The sequence below is a fragment of the Panthera tigris genome, chromosome E2, assembly GCF_018350195.1.
Source record: "Panthera tigris isolate Pti1 chromosome E2, P.tigris_Pti1_mat1.1, whole genome shotgun sequence".
In the NCBI taxonomy this organism is placed as follows: Eukaryota; Metazoa; Chordata; class Mammalia; order Carnivora; family Felidae; genus Panthera; species Panthera tigris.
The window spans coordinates 58,015,717-58,030,455 of NC_056674.1; the positions used below are offsets into that span (position 1 = coordinate 58,015,717).

General features: G+C 63.8%; 1 protein-coding gene across 3 annotated transcripts in view; it reads left to right on the forward strand.

Annotated features, from left to right (window-relative positions):
- Window positions 1-14,631, forward strand: part of GSE1 (Gse1 coiled-coil protein) — a 383,079-nt gene extending 368,448 nt beyond the window's left edge. For 2 of the 3 annotated variants that reach the window (XM_042967988.1, XM_042967989.1), the window contains exons 6-17: window positions 158-358; window positions 909-1,100; window positions 1,469-1,767; window positions 2,228-2,552; window positions 4,620-5,215; window positions 6,232-6,344; window positions 6,607-6,877; window positions 8,368-8,481; window positions 9,315-9,668; window positions 11,105-11,380; window positions 13,308-13,411; window positions 14,139-14,631. In XM_042967988.1, coding sequence (XP_042823922.1) covers window positions 158-358; window positions 909-1,100; window positions 1,469-1,767; window positions 2,228-2,552; window positions 4,620-5,215; window positions 6,232-6,344; window positions 6,607-6,877; window positions 8,368-8,481; window positions 9,315-9,668; window positions 11,105-11,380; window positions 13,308-13,411; window positions 14,139-14,273 — 2,980 coding nt within the window. In that variant the 3' untranslated portion in view covers window positions 14,274-14,631. The remainder of the gene's footprint in view (window positions 1-157; window positions 359-908; window positions 1,101-1,468; window positions 1,768-2,227; window positions 2,553-4,619; window positions 5,216-6,231; window positions 6,345-6,606; window positions 6,878-8,367; window positions 8,482-9,314; window positions 9,669-11,104; window positions 11,381-13,307; window positions 13,412-14,138) is intronic. The other variant, XM_042967990.1, reaches the window with a different exon arrangement.
- The last annotated feature ends 108 nt before the right edge of the window (window positions 14,632-14,739 follow it).

Genomic DNA, 14,739 nt, shown 5'->3' on the forward strand with positions numbered 1-14,739 from the left:
CCTCCCGGCCGTGGGCGGCAAGCCCGTGCCCGCTGCCGGACGGCGAGGGCCACGCAGGCCCCAGGAGCCAGCAGTAGCTGCCTGCCTCTCGTCCGCGGGTTCCCCCGCCCTCCGCCGTCCTTCCCTCATCCACCCGTCCCCGTCCCCACCCCCGCAGCCTGCAGCGGCCTGTGCACCACGTGGTGCCCCCCAGCACCGTGACCGAGGACTACCTGAGGAGCTTCCGGCCCTACCACACCACCGAGGACCTCCGCATGACCTCCCTGCCTCCCCTGGGCCTGGACCCGGCCGCCGCGGCCGCCGCCTACTATCACCCCAGCTACCTGGCCCCGCACCCCTTCCCCCACCCAGCCTTCAGGTGAGACGCCCCAGTGAGTCCTCCGGGGCCGTCCCCCCACGTGGCCTCACGTCCTGGGGCCGCGCTCTGCGTGTCGAGCGGCCCCCGAACCTTCCAAGTTGGCTGCTGGCCCGTGGCGGGAACCCTCCCCCCTGCCCCCTGTGCCGCCAGTTCCCCTCTTGCTGGCTGTTTCACTGGCGGCCCACCACACGGCCTCGCTTAGACAAGGGACCCTTTGCCGTGTGACGGAGAAGCCCCAGGGGGAGTGTGCCCCGCGTCTCTGCTCTGTGTAGGGGCTTCCCGAATCCCGACCCGGCGGGTTACGGGGAGCGGGCTGCTGCTCGTGTGGGGCCTCGGACCTCGAGCTGCTGTTGCCCGCGGCCCTTCGGGCGGGGGCTTTCGGGCTGGCCGCGGCCACGGCCTCTGTCTGCGGGGCCTTTGTAGGCCCGTGTCCCTCCCACCCCGTCCCCCGCGCTCACGGCACCACATGCCCCGGGGCGCACCTGCTGAGGGGGCCGGGGTTCATTTGCTTTGCCTTTGCTTCTCACCCGGCCCTGTCTTCCCTGCGCAGGATGGACGACTCCTACTGCTTGTCAGCCCTACGGTCCCCCTTCTACCCCATCCCCACGCCCGGCTCCCTGCCCCCGCTGCACCCATCGGCTATGCATCTCCACCTGTCCGGGGTCCGCTACCCCCCCGAGCTCTCCCACTCGTCCCTGGCGGCGCTGCACTCGGAGCGGATGTCCAGCCTCAGTGCCGAGAGGTGAGCCGCGTGCCGGGCTGGGGCGGCCCCCGCGCTCGCCGCCCCGACCAAGCGGCTGGGCCAGCGCCCGTGTCCGCGGTCTCCTCGCCCGCAAGGTGGGGGCGGTGGCGGGTGCCCGGCGGCTCTGCGGTCCACCGCCCGCCTCCTGGCGCGAGCGCCCGGTGAGGCTTGGGGGGCTGGCGCGCGGCACGCGGCCCGGAGCCCTCCGAGTCCCTCGGGGGTCAACGAGAGCGGGGCCCCGTGCACCTGCTCCCGCCGTGCAGGTCGGGCTGCGGGGGTCCCGCTCCTGGGAGTTGTCGCTGGGGGCCCGTGTCCGGTCCCCTCTGGGTCCGCGCGGGCCGGCACCAGCCGTTCCCGTTTGGCCGCAGGCTACAGCTGGACGAGGAGCTGAGGCGCGAGCGGGAGCGGGAAGCCGACCGCGAGCGCGAGAAGGAGCGCGAGCGGGAGAAGGAGCGCGAGCGCGAGAAGGAGCTGGAACGGGAGCGGGAGAAGGAGCGCGAGCGGGAGCTGGAGCGCCAGCGGGAGCAGCGGGCCCGCGAGAAGGAGCTGCTGGCGGCCAAGGCGCTGGAGCCGGCCTTCCTGCCCGTGGCCGAGCTGCACGGGCTGCGGAGCCACGCCGCGGAGGAGCGGGCCAAGCCCTCGGAGCAGCTGACCCCCACGCGCCCAGGTACCGCGGCGGGCGGCTGCCGGCCTCACCGCGTGGCCCTCCCCAGGCCACGGCCTCGAGGTGGCCGCTGAGCGGGGCGCGAGCGGGGAAGGGACGCGCCCTGGTGCCGGGGACGCGCGCCTGGCAGCGAAGCGCGGCGAAAGCGTTAGGAGGTGGCGGATGAGTCTTGAGGCTTCTCTTTTTTTAACCTACTTTGTTTCGTCGCGAGTACACGCCATCGGACTTTTACAAGGGCTTGCGCACGACGGGCGGGCTCGCGTGACTCTGGAGAGTTCGGTCCGCTCTCGTGAGCCGGCGCCTGCCTGCTCAGTCCGGCACCTGGCGGGGCCGCCACCGAGTGTCCGGGGGCGGGGCCGGGGTGGGGGGGGTGTCTTCCTGGAAGGGCGGGAGGAGAGCAGGGGAGGCTCGGGCTGGGCCCCGGGCGCCGCGGTCCCGCCCTGACGGCCTGTCCCCCCCACAGAGAAGCTGAAGGAGGCAGGTCTGCAAGCCCCGAAGGCCGTGCAGCACCCCTTGCACCCGACGCCCGCCCCCCACCACAGCGTGCCCAGCCTGCTCTCCAACCACAGCATCTTCTCGCTGCCGGGCAGCAGCGCGGCCACGGCCCTGCTGATCCAGCGCACCAACGAGGAGGAGAAGTGGCTGGCGCGGCAGCGGAGGCTGCGGCAGGAGAAGGAGGACCGGCAGTCCCAGGTGTCCGAGTTCCGGCAGCAGGTGCTGGAGCAGCACTTGGACATGGGCCGGCCCCCGGCGCCCGCGGAGGCGGAGCACAGGCCCGACAGCGCCAGGTGGGGCCCCCAGGGGGGAAGGGGGGCCCGCACGCTGCCGTTCGCCCGGCCTCCCGAGTGCTTCCGCTCTCCCTGCTCTCAGCCCGTGAGGAGGTTGAGCCTCCGAGCAGGGAAAGGAGGCGCTCGGAGGGGCCTGTCCCCGAGAAACGGCGCCGGCCGGAGCCAGGGCCTCCCCGCAGAGCCCGGCTGTGTCCCTGCAGGGATGGTCGTGGCACTTGGGGGGCAGGGGGGTGCGTGAGAAGCTTTAATTGACGATCAGACCCATCCTTTCCATCTTTCTCTGCTTTCAAGCCCAAACGTTTTTTAATGAGAACAACGGGGACTGCCGTTTAATTTTTATTTCAATAGGAAATCAAGTTCGTTGCTGTTGTAGTTAAATAGCCGCTTGCCAGCCCCGGATTCCCCGGGAGGCCGTCCCTGGGTCCCCCCAGCTGGGGACAAGTCTTGCCTTGTGAGCTGGGCCCCTTCTTACCCTCACAGCTGCGCCCTGAGGCCCCCCACCTGTCGGTCTGGCTGTCACCTAGTGTCTCTTGTCCCACCCTCCGTCCCCCTCATCGGCCAGAGTTGGGGGAGAGGCCCGGGCCACGTCTCAGGGACGCGGGATACTAGACGCCCGTTTTCTCAGTTGTGCACAAAGGAGGCCGGGTGGGGAGGTCCGCGGAATGTTTTCCGGCTCTCGGCGTCTGGGATGCTGTCTGGGTCGGAGGCTCTTGGAACGTCCACGTGCTCCTTCCCTCTTTCGCTCGGCTGGGCTGGTGTGACTGGGGGTACGTGGTAGCTGGGCCCTCCGCCCCGGCTGAGTGTCCCCGCAGCCGACAGCCTGCAGCGAGGGTCCCCTCTGCTTCTCTGAGGCCCCACAGAGGCCAGGTCTCTGAGCCCCCTCACACCCCGGGGCCTGGAGAGCAGCCAGCGCCCCTCGACACCTCCTGATAAAACCTGGGTGTTCTGGCTCCCACCGGGGTCTTCCTCTGCCCGAGGCCCCAGGATCCCAGCCCCGCCGCTGCCGTGAGCCTCCCTCCGCCTCGGGACCTAGCAGGCCTCCTGGCCTCCGTGGTCCCAGCTCGCTTGGCCTTACAGCGGCGTGAACTTGACAGCTGACTGGCCCTTGTGTTCTGAGTTAGAAAACCATTCAGTGTTTGGCTCTGGGGCATGAAATATTATCCCACTGACAGGTTTTCCTTGGCTTGTTTACTTAAGGACACACGGCTTCTCGATACGGTTCTCTCTTGTCCTCTGCCGATCCCAGGTGCTGCGGCCTTGAGGTTTTCTCCCAGCCGGTGTCTGGGAGTCACGTGGTGGCTGTGGTGAAATGTCCCCCCTCCTTGGCCAGAGCCCCAGGGCCCTGCTAGGACAGTGGCAGAGCGTCTTAGCAGGTGGAAGGTCCCTTCCGGGTCCCACCCCGCCTGAGCATGAGGGGCGCGACGCCCCGGCCGGTGGCTGGGCTCCCTGAAGCCCCATTGGGTGTGGCTCCTGCTCTGGGGCCCTGAGGGGTTGCCGCCCTTGCTGCTGGGGAGCCCTGGGGTTGAGCGACAGCGCAGACCCGTACTAGCTGTGAGGGTCTCCCCCAAAGCCGGCCTCCCCCACCCCACTGGGCTGGGCAGGCACCTGCGAGAGGAGAGTGGCACGTCTGGGGGTGGGTGCCGCTAACCAGACCACGCCCGTGGCGTGGCGTGGGAACCTTGTCGTCCTCTCCGTGACGGGTCTGCCCTGGAAAACAAAGACGGGGGCCTCTCCTCACAGAGTTTCGGGAAGCGGCGGAACAGAATAAGCTGGGTCACGGGTGGGACACAGGAGAGGAAGCAGGTCTGGCCCGAGAGCGTCTGTGTGCGGTCAGCAAGCAGCGTCCAACTTTGAGCCTCTGCGTCCTCTCAGAAGCAGGTCCGCCCGAACCTGCCTTAGCTGTGTGGAGGGCAAGTGGAACCCGCAGGCGGTAGCCTGCCCGGTGGCTTGGAAGGGGCTCTCGGGGGAGTTCCCGTCCGGGCCACCCCGAGCCGCCTCTCGCCCCCGGGTGGGCAGCCTGGAGGTGACCGCTGCCACGACTCACGGCCTGCTCCGCTCGCTCCCCAGGCCTGGACCGAACCGTCAGGAGCCGGGCAGCCGAGACCCCCCGCAGCACTTTGGCGGGCCCCCGCCCCTCATCTCGCCCAAGCCCCAGCACCACTCTGTGCCCACGGGCCTCTGGAACCCCGTGTCCCTGATGGACAGCACCCTGGAGACGCGGCGGGCCCCCGAGAGCCACCCCCTGCACAGCCACCCCGCCCCGTTCGAGCCCGGCCGCCAGGCGGCCGTCCCCCTGGTGAAGGTGGAGCGGGTCGAGGAGGGGCCCCGGAAGCGAGAGGCCGCCCCCCTGGACAAGTACCAGCCGCCCCCACGGGAGGCGGGAAGCCTGGAGCACCAGGCCTTCGCCCACGGGCCCGCGCCCTTCCTGGCTGAGCTCGAGAGATCCACGCAGACCCTCCTGGGCCAGCAGCGGGCCCCCCTCCCCCAGCCGGCGCCCTTCGGGGAGCTCCCCGGGCCCCTGAAGCCGGGCTCGCCCTACCGGCCCGCGGCCCCCCGGGGCCCCGACCCCGCCTACGTCTACGACGAGTTCCTGCAGCAGCGCCGGAAGCTGGTCAGCAAGCTGGACCTGGAGGAGCGCAGGCGGCGGGAAGCCCAGGAGAAAGGTGGGGTGTCCCTGGGGGCCCTGACCCCCCGGGACCGGGGGCGCCCGCCACCCCTCACCCCGGTTCCCGCTTCCCGCTGCTCGCGAGGCAGACCGGGGGCCCTGCCGGCGCTGTTATGGCGCAGACTGTCCCGAAAAAGCCAAGAGGGAGACGGTTCCACAGACACGCGTTTCATAAGTGAGGAACCGAGGCTGACGAGACGGTTTTAAATGTTAATCGTCCGGCATGACGGGGGAGGAGGCTGTCGGCAGAGGAGGTCTGGCCCCCTCCTCCTCCCGCAGGGGTCGGGATTCGGCCAGCAGGCCCGGGGTGAGAGCGGCTGTCCCCCCCGACCTGCACACCCTGTCTGCCCAGGAGGCGTCAGGGGCTGCTCCAGAACAATGTCTTTTCTCCTGCTGGAAACCACCAGTCCTGTTGAACTCAGCCTCTTAGCCAGAAGCTGGGGCCAAGGCCAAGTTTTCCCGGCTTGTTGGGCTAGGCTAGGCTCAGGGCCCAAGAAGTATTTCCCTCCGCCACTTGCCCTGTGAGGGAGGACGAGGGGGTGCCCCGGGGTGCTGCTCTCCACATGTGCGTGCCCTGAGCCTTCGGTGGGGACTTGAGTGTGCCTGTCCCCTCCTGAGTAGTGGACCCAGATGGCAGGAGGGACCGGATGCGCACGAGTGGCCTTGGGTTGCCGAGGACACAGCCCCAGGCCTGTGTGACGAACGTCCCTGCAGAGGGATCCGCTCAGGCCGCCTCAGCCTGGTCACTTGGGATCCGAGGGAAGCCTGACGCCTGCCTCCTGCATTTCCCACTGCCCCCCTCCCTCCCCCCTGCCTCGAAGTCCTAGGACTAGGGGTTAATGCGCGTTTACAGCTGGGGTAAAAGGAGTCTGGGTCGTGGGGTGCGCAGAGGGGCCGGCAGGGCTTGGGCTGAGGGGGCGCGTCTGCACACACGTCCCAGAGACGCCCCGCGTGTGCGTCCGCCCGAGCCCTGAGGCTCCCGGCCCGGCTGAACGGGGCCGTTCTCGCTGCCAGGGTACTACTACGACCTGGACGACTCGTACGACGAGAGCGATGAGGACGAGGTCAGGGCCCACCTCCGCTGCGTGGCCGAGCAGCCGCCGCTCAAGCTGGACACGTCCTCCGAGGTATCTGGGATCCCCTCCCCGCCGGGCCGGGGGCCGGGCTGCGGGCGCCCCGTCAGTGCCTGCTCCTTGGCCTCACTCCCACCGTCCCGGTCAGCCCCACACCTGCGGGACCCCTGCGCTCTGACACCCCCCGCCCCCGGCGAGCCGTCGGCCCCAAGTTCGCCCGCGCGTGGGCTTCAAGGACTCCAGGAGGGCCCCTGGGACGGTGGAAGCAGGCCACGGCCGGGGCTTTCAGACTCCTTTGTTTTCTTTCCCGATCTAGAAGCTAGAGTTTTTGCAACTTTTTGGCTTGACCACCCAACAGCAGAAGGAGGAATTGTTGACCCAGAAGCGGAGGAAGCGGCGGCGGATGCTGAGAGAGAGAAGCCCGTCACCCCCGACGGTTCAGAACAAGCGGCAGACGCCTTCGCCGAGACTCGCACTGTCCACGCGCTACAGCCCCGACGACATGAACAACAGCCCCAACTTCGAGGAGAAGAAGAAGTTCCTGACGATCTTCAACCTGACTCACGTCAGTGCCGAGAAGAGGAAAGGTAGGACCGGGCGCGGGGCTCGCGGGCGGCCACGAGACTGCGGAGAGGCAGGGGCCGTGGGCCCCCGGGGAATGTCCCGCACCTCGCTCTTGGTGGAATCTGAGAACACGGGGGCCCAGGGCTCTCTCGGTTCCCTCCGGCGCCAGGGAGGCAGCCGCTCGGCTCTCGCGCGCCTGCCCCGGGGTCTGTCCCGCATCTAACTTCTCTCCATCCCAGACGCAGATTGCCCTGGTCAAAGCGCGTTTGCTCTTGTCGCGTCCCGGGTGGAACGGAAGGCTTGGGGGTGGGTGGGGCGGTTCTGTATGTAAAAGTCGCTGCGAGCCGGACTTGCAGTCAAGCCACTCTTGTCACTTGTCAGACCTCCTGGCACCTGGGATGGCAGGCGGGGCAACCCCGCAGCCCCGGGTGCAGGGGGAGGCGCGCCTGCCTGCGCAGTGGGCGTTTCTGCTTGGCGGGTGCCCACGGGAGGCTTCTTGTTCCGGCCACAGTGGGCTCGGGGCTGTCTGTGCCGCCCGGCCAGTCTGCCCTGGAAAACGCTTCCAGATCCTCCCGGCCACCCCTCCGTGTGGGGGCCGACTCTTTGGGCCAGAACGTAGTGCAGAAGCGGGGTGGGGTCTGAACACTTTCTGGTATCCCTTTCCTCGGTCTGCCCCACACGCTCGCTTACTTAGCTCCAGGATGTGGGTTCAGCTGAGAACCCGGCCTGTCTGGGGAGCTCGTGTGCACGCTTCCAAGCCCTCCTCGCTGACCCCAGGCGGTCACTTCTCTCTGGAAAGAAGTCGGAAGGAAAGCGGACCTGCTTCCCGGTGCATGTAGTTGGCGTGCGGCGATTTCCTTTTCGTTCTTAACCAGGAAACTGGGGGTCTTGCTTTCTCTTAAAAGAGACGGTGACATGGTGAGCACCAGGACCAGTCCCTGGGAACAGCCACAGTTCTGTTTGTAAAAGAGCATCTTTTTGCCTGACCTGAGTCCTCATGGGAGCCACCGGTGATGCAGCCACTTTGGCAGGGACAAATGCCCCTGCAACGAGAGCTCGCAGTGGCAGACATCACCGGCTCTGGTTCCGTCTCAGTAGATGGCAAGCGTCCTGGGCCGCGGAGAACGCGCCCCGAAGCAACCTGGACTTCCGGGGTGCTGGGTGGATCTTCGCGGTGGTCCTTCTGTGTTGGGATTTTTTTTTTTTTTTTTTTTAAGTAAGAACACATCCTCGGAAGTCCTCTCAGAAGGTCATAGGAACCCGTTATTTTGCTGTTGGACACACAGCGATCTTTGGGATGCATCTCTAATGCGATGCAGAAGCTGAGCGGAATCTGGGCTCCCCCTAAACCGAACGTTTCTTTCCTTAAACACAGCCTGTCCCTTGGTGCTTGCTTTGCTCCTGGTTTAGAGAACCTGCAGCTGCCGGGCACGGCCTGGGCTGGCCGCCTGCTCCCCTCTCCTCTCGGAGGTGCTACGACCGTGCTGTTAATCTCGGGCTGCTTTTCTCATAGACAAGGAGAAACTTGTTGAAATGCTCCATGCCATGAAGCAGAAGGCACTGTCCGTGGTGGTGGCGGACCCGCTCAGGAACTCTCCGAGGGACAGTCCTGCTATCTCCCTGAGCGGTAAGGCCCAGGGCGGGAAGGACAGCCCCTCCCGCCCCCGCCTGGGACTGTCCCACGGGCTGCCCGAGGTCAGAGGCGGCCGCTCAGGGTCTCTTCTTCATCACGAATCTTTTCCTCCTGGAAAGGGTGTCTCTCGGTCTCTCTCGCTCCCTCCCTCTCGCTCACTCTCTCTCGCACAAGCTTCCTGCACCATCGGGAAGGCTGTTCTCTGGACGGAGCAGGAGAGCGGGAAGTCAGAGCCGGGAGCCCAGGGGGCGGGTCCCGGCTTCCGCAGGGCTGTGTGGCGGGGCTGTGTGCGGCGGTTCGGGGCAGGCCACGGCCGTCACCGCCAGGGCCTCGGGAGCCCCAGGCCCCGTGTTTCAGCACCTGCTGCGGCCCTGCGTTCGCGCTGCTCTTTAGCTTCTCTGTCTTGCTTGTTCTGCCCTCAGGCCTCTCCGACACCTGCTTTCACACCTCCTCCTCTCTCTCTCTCTCTCATGCTACGCTGCCGAGTGGAGCAGGAAATCTTTATGGTCCGGCCCTGCTCTCAAATCCTAACGTGGTCTTTCTTGTCGGGTTGGGCCTCGTGACTTCTACCTCTTGGTAGCCACTTGCTTCCTCCTTCAGATTCTCTCTCTTCCCAGATGCCTTCCTGGGGCGCCTCTCAAGGACGGACTTGCCGCTGAACGCAGCCCCACCTTCCGACCGCGCGCGCTCACGAGGACGTTTCATTGCACGGTCCCCCGGGTCTCTGTCCTTTGTGCTAGGTCTTTCTTAAACGTCAGCTCTGGAGGTCAGGGTCGGCCTGTTGGCTTGGCGCTCTTAACCTCTCCCTCGCTTTCTGTCTCTAAAAGAACCAGCCACGCAGCCAACGTCTCTGGATGCGGAGAAGCCTGTGGGTGTCGCTGCTTCCCTGGCTGACGTCCCAAAGGCCACGGAGCCTGGGAGACCGGAGCAGCTGCGGCCCCAGGAGCCCGCTCCTGCCGGCGGCGAGAAGGCCAGGCTGAGCGAGGCCCCCGGGGGCAAGAAGGGCGTGAGCATGCTCCATTACATCCGGGGCCCCGCGCCCAAGGACATTCCCGTGCCGCTGTCCCACAGCATCAACGGGAAGAGCAAGCCGTGGGAGCCCTTCGTGGCGGAGGAGTTTGCACATCAGTTCCACGAGTCTGTGCTGCAGTCCACCCAGAAGGCCCTGCAGAAGCACAAAGGTAACGAGGCGGCCCGGCCCGGCCCTGCTCCCGCGTCACTGCGGCAGCTGGGGCTCGCCCCTTAAGCTCGGCGCGCACGGGGCCCCTGCGGCGGGGCCGAGAATTCTCCGGTGCCGGCGGGAGCCCGGGTGATGCTGGTGCCCCCGGTCTACCGACCGCCCTCCGGGAAAAGTTAGCAAGTGACGCCGTCTGAGTTGAGTCAGAAGCGCTTCTTTTCAGTTAGGCCAGGTGAGGGGCCTCCCCCGCACGGATCGGATCCGGTCCCTCTGTAGCTCGGTGACTTTGCGCCATTGCCACACAGACTCGCCCGGGAATCTCCCCGCCCTTTGATGACTAGACCCAGCAGGTGTTTGCTCCAGCGACCCCAGAGAGCGTTTTGTAACACCTGAGCCCCCACGCTCCCTGCCCTCAGACGATTTGGTGGGAGAACAGGGGTCCCGACAGCTGGTTCTCACGGAGTCAGAGGTTGAAACTGGTTAGGAAAGAATCCCCGGGGATTAAAGGACTACGGACTTTGAGAGAAACTTGCGCGTGCCCCAACAGCCAGGAAAAATAACTGGGTTATTAGGCCCAAGCATGTCTGTCCCTGCCAGCCCTGGGAGCTGGATAGAGGACGTGTCTGTGGACTCAGGTCGGGTGCCGGGTCGGCGCCAGCCGAGTTACCGCTGGCATCGGCGATGCCAGGATACCCAAAGGCAGAGGATGGCCGTTTTCGCAGTGAGAATCGGGAGTGCTTCACTGGATGTGTGTCATGAATTCGCTGCGAAGAATTCTTCTCAAGGAGAGCGTGTTTGGACGAGCTGGCTCGGGGAAAGGCCCCGTGCCCTTCCCAGACACACCTCGCGGAGGCTTTCCTGGGGCCCCAGGACCCGCGTTTCCTGCCTTGTTTTACACTGGCCCTTTTCTTGACGTGTAACGTGCTGCCGTTTCCTCAGGAGTTTGTTTTTTAAGTTTATTTTGAGAGCAGAGCAGGGCACGTGCTTTGAGCGGGTGAGGGGCAGAGAGAGAGTCCTGAGCAGCACAGAGCCCAGTGTGAGGCCCGGTCTCACAGACGGCGAGCCGGAGTCAAGTCACTTACCCGACCGAGCCACCCGGGTGCCCCATTTCCTCGGACAAGTCCACCGAGCGCGTCCCAGAGGCCCGCAGAGGCTGCTGTCTACACTGGAGGCGCTGTGCCCGCGTTAGAACACGCCCCGCCGGGCCGTGGTTCAAGGCGGCGCACGCCTCCCGTAAACGGGTCCCAATAGCAGCTGACGCTGGATGTGACTGGGGGGGACTGCGGGACCCTGGGGCTTGGCGCGGCAGGGATCACACCCTCGTTGGGACGCAGTGCAGGGCTGTCACGGTCTCTGTGGCTCGGCGACCTTGCCGCGGATCGCCATCTTGGATCTCCGAAGGACGCGGGGGCCCGTGACCTGCCCGTTCTCCCCCCGCAGGGAACGTGGCCGCGCTGTCTGCGGAGCAGAACCACAAAATGGACACGGCCATCCACTACAACATTCCCGAGCTGCAGTCGTCCAGCCGGCTCCCTGTGCCCCCGCACAACGGGCAGCAGGAGGCCCCCACCGGGAGGAAGGGCCCCCTCACGCAGGAAACGGACCAGGCCTCGGAGGACGACGACGAAGACGGGGAGGAGGACGACGACGAGCCCCCCAGGCGCAAGTGGCAAGGGATTGAGGCCATTTTTGAAGCTTATCAGGAGCACCTAGAAGGTATGGGAGTGGGCGCAGGGCCGCGGGGAGGTGACAGAATGCTGACTGGACCGCCCCGTCCCTGTGGGACCTCACTGCTAGCCCTGGGGACGGTTTGTGCGTGGTGACCCTGGCGCTCAGGAATGTCCTCAGCCACTCTGCCTGTTTCAAGAACTGTTGTCAGCCTTCTGCAGGCGCCCCAGCTTCCAGACATGAGGCCCCTGTCACCGGACAAGCTTAAGTACCGCTTGTCCCCACCCAGCGTGACGGCCCCCACCTGGGCCGTGCTTTCTGTGCCGTCTGCCGCCATACTTCTAAATATCCCATCGGCCCTGACTGTGGCCGCACACACGGGGCCTGAAAACAGAAGAAGGTGTGTTAACTCAGCTGAGCGCCTCAGGGCTGCTGGCGGTTCCCCCACAGGCTCGTCGCCCTCGTGGGGCAGCGGGTGGGGTCACGAGGCTTGGGCGCTATCCTTGGGCTTCTGGCCCTCCGCCTCCTTTCCCTGCCCCTCGGTTTCCTCAAGAGGACTCCCGTGACCCCCCAGGCTGCAGTACCGCGGCCCCCCGTGCTCCCCCTCCTGGCTGGAGCGGAGTTGGGGCGCACCAGTCATGGCCGGCAGAGTTCGGTATCCAGAGCCAGCGTAGAGCGTTTTTTATTGTGACGGAGCAAAGCGTGTCCAGCTTCTCTGGGTTTGTTTTTTGGTGCCTTGTTTGGGAATCCCTCTCTGCCCCAAGGACGTGATGATTCTGTCCATTTCCTTAAATTCAAGTTTCGCATTTCTTATGCCTAGAATTCATTTAACCTCACCGTTCCCACCTGGGCAACCCCTTACCCTGGCGGGTTTCGGCATCCTCCTGGCCGCTCCCCGTGGGCCCCCTGCTCTCGGCTGTCCGCAGGCACTCACCTCTCGGACAGCCCCCCTGTTCTTGGCCCTTGGGCTTCTCCCAGGGGTTTCAAGATCGCCGCCTTGTTTGTGCCACCCAGAAAATCCCTATGCAGATTTTCAGTTGTGTTGAATTTACAGATTTGGGGAGAATGGATCTTGTTGATGATGATGTTATTCCGTGAATCTGGCATTAAATTGCATTAAGTAACTTTTGCTGGTTTTCTGCCGTGAGCGGGGCCTTTTTTATTAGACTGATTTAGGTACCAGTTGTGTTTTCCAGTTTGTGTGGTCCCTTATTCCTTAGGTAGTCCTAGCGGGTCAGACCTTCTGTGATAGTTTAGTTCTCTCCTTGAGCTCTGGGCTCTTGAATTGAAGAGAGAGTGGCAGTGACAGAGGGCCGCTTCTCTGGTTTCTGAACCTTGGGGACAAAATAGAGGTCCTCATTCCTGCCGAGTTGGCCGCAGAGGACTTGTCAGAGTTAGTGTTTCCGGTGGAGAGTTCAGCTTTCGTGTTTTCTGATGTCGCTGGTTCCAGGCTGCATTCGTTAGCGCTTTTAACAACTTCAATCTGTGTTCTGAGGGGGCAGGAGGCTGCTTTTAGTGCCCCTCCTTGCACTGTCCCTTTTGTAGGCTGTCCACTTGCTCTCCCGGGTCTCCCTTCTCAAAACGCTTCATAGGAAAGCAGGGACTTGTCCTTGACCCTTGCAAGTTTGAAGTCACTCCTGTGAAAAGCAGGCCCAGTATCTTGTGGCAAGGCAGAGATTTTACTAATTAGAATTCTATTTTCGGTTTCTAAGTTTACTCTGGCCTCGTAGCAGCTTATTACAAGCTTTCAGACCTCTCACTGTACCCTTCCTTTTGAAAAACGTGTTTTGCAACCACCACTTTCCCCTTAAGGAGTTCCTAGTAGCCTTGTGGCCACCGGGCTGGGTTTCCCTGTGCCCATCAGAGGGCGGGGAGCAGTGCGGCCCCGAGGAGAGCACCGCAAGAAGGGCGACCCCGGCCAGGCCCGTGGCCCCTACACACACACACAGCAGCTCGACGCGGCTTGTCTTTTCAGAGCAAAATCTGGAGCGGCAGGTGTTGCAGACGCAGTGCAGGCGGCTGGAGGCACAGCATTATAGCCTCAGCCTCACAGCCGAGCAGCTCTCTCACAGCATGGCGGTGAGTGCCCCCGGGGAAGAGGGGCCGCGGTGGGGGGCGGGCAGGTTCCTAAGACACAGCCAGCTTCGTGGAGCCTAAGCTTGCGTCTGTCCCCCCTACAGACAAGTTTTGAGGGGTGGGAATACTGCTCCTAGGAGGCTAACAGGTGTAGTCTTGGGCGGGGAGTTCAGGAGCCCGAGGGTTCCCCAAGATTGAGCTAAGGAGGCAGGTACTGTTCACGTACAGGGTATTGGTTCTGGAAGGGAGAAGAGGCTATTTGCATATCCCTTTGGGGGAGGTGTTACCCGTATGTCTCCCCCTACGGTGATTGGCTGAGGGGGATGGAAGACGATATTACAGGGGGAGCAAAGGCTCTCTCGCACCCCAGCCCCCTTCCTCCTGCAGCCGATGACGGGAGCGACTCCCCGGCATCCTCCCGGCACTTGGGGACGTGGGGTGCAGCTCTTGGCCGGTCCTGAGCAGCCACAGTTGTGTAGTATCGGCTCATTTTTAAAATCTCAGGGTTGGTGTTGAGCCAGCAACAGACCCTGGTTTTAGGAGACGGCCCAGGTACTGGGAGAACCCAAGGCTTCGGTCACGGTTTGAACTGGTTCTTCCAGAGACCACCGCCCGAATCCTGAGCTGGGAAGGGGAAGCTTCCAGACTAGAGGTTGGCGCATTCATGCCTCACACACACTTCCTTACCGTGAGATGAGTGTTTTACCTGAATCAATCTCTCTCTCTCCAGGAGTTGAGGAGCCAGAAACAGAAGATTGTTTCCGAGAGGGAGCGACTCCAGGCAGAACTGGATCACTTAAGGAAGTGCCTTGTGTTGCCTGCAATGCACTGGCCTAGGGGTTACTTTAAGGGATATCCTAGGTGACGGTTTCCCTTGTGCTAGGCCGAACCTATAGTATAGAAATATTATCTATTTTATTACCTTGAATATTTAATATTTTTCACTGGGAGGTTTGAAGCTTAAAATTTAACAAAAAGAAAAAAAAAAGAAAAAAAAAAGAGAATGTGCCATGCATGAAGCTGAGGACTCCAGGCCCCAGAAGAACGAACCCGCCTTGACTTCAATGCAACGGAATCACCTTTGTCATTCAGCGAGCAACCGACTAGGACGCCCATCGTTCTTTTTGTTTGGTCTTTTCTTTTCTTTTTAAAGGTGGTTTTCTTCTTCCCCCACGCCGTTATTTTCTAGTCTGAAAGTGAAGGCTCCCTTACCAACACTAAAACTGTATCCTTGAGGGCCCCTGGGTGCGGAAGAATGGATCAGACCGACTGTGTTGGGTTTCTGGTGTGGCCACGCGGCTCCCCGCCTCCTCGAGCCCCCCCCTCCCCCC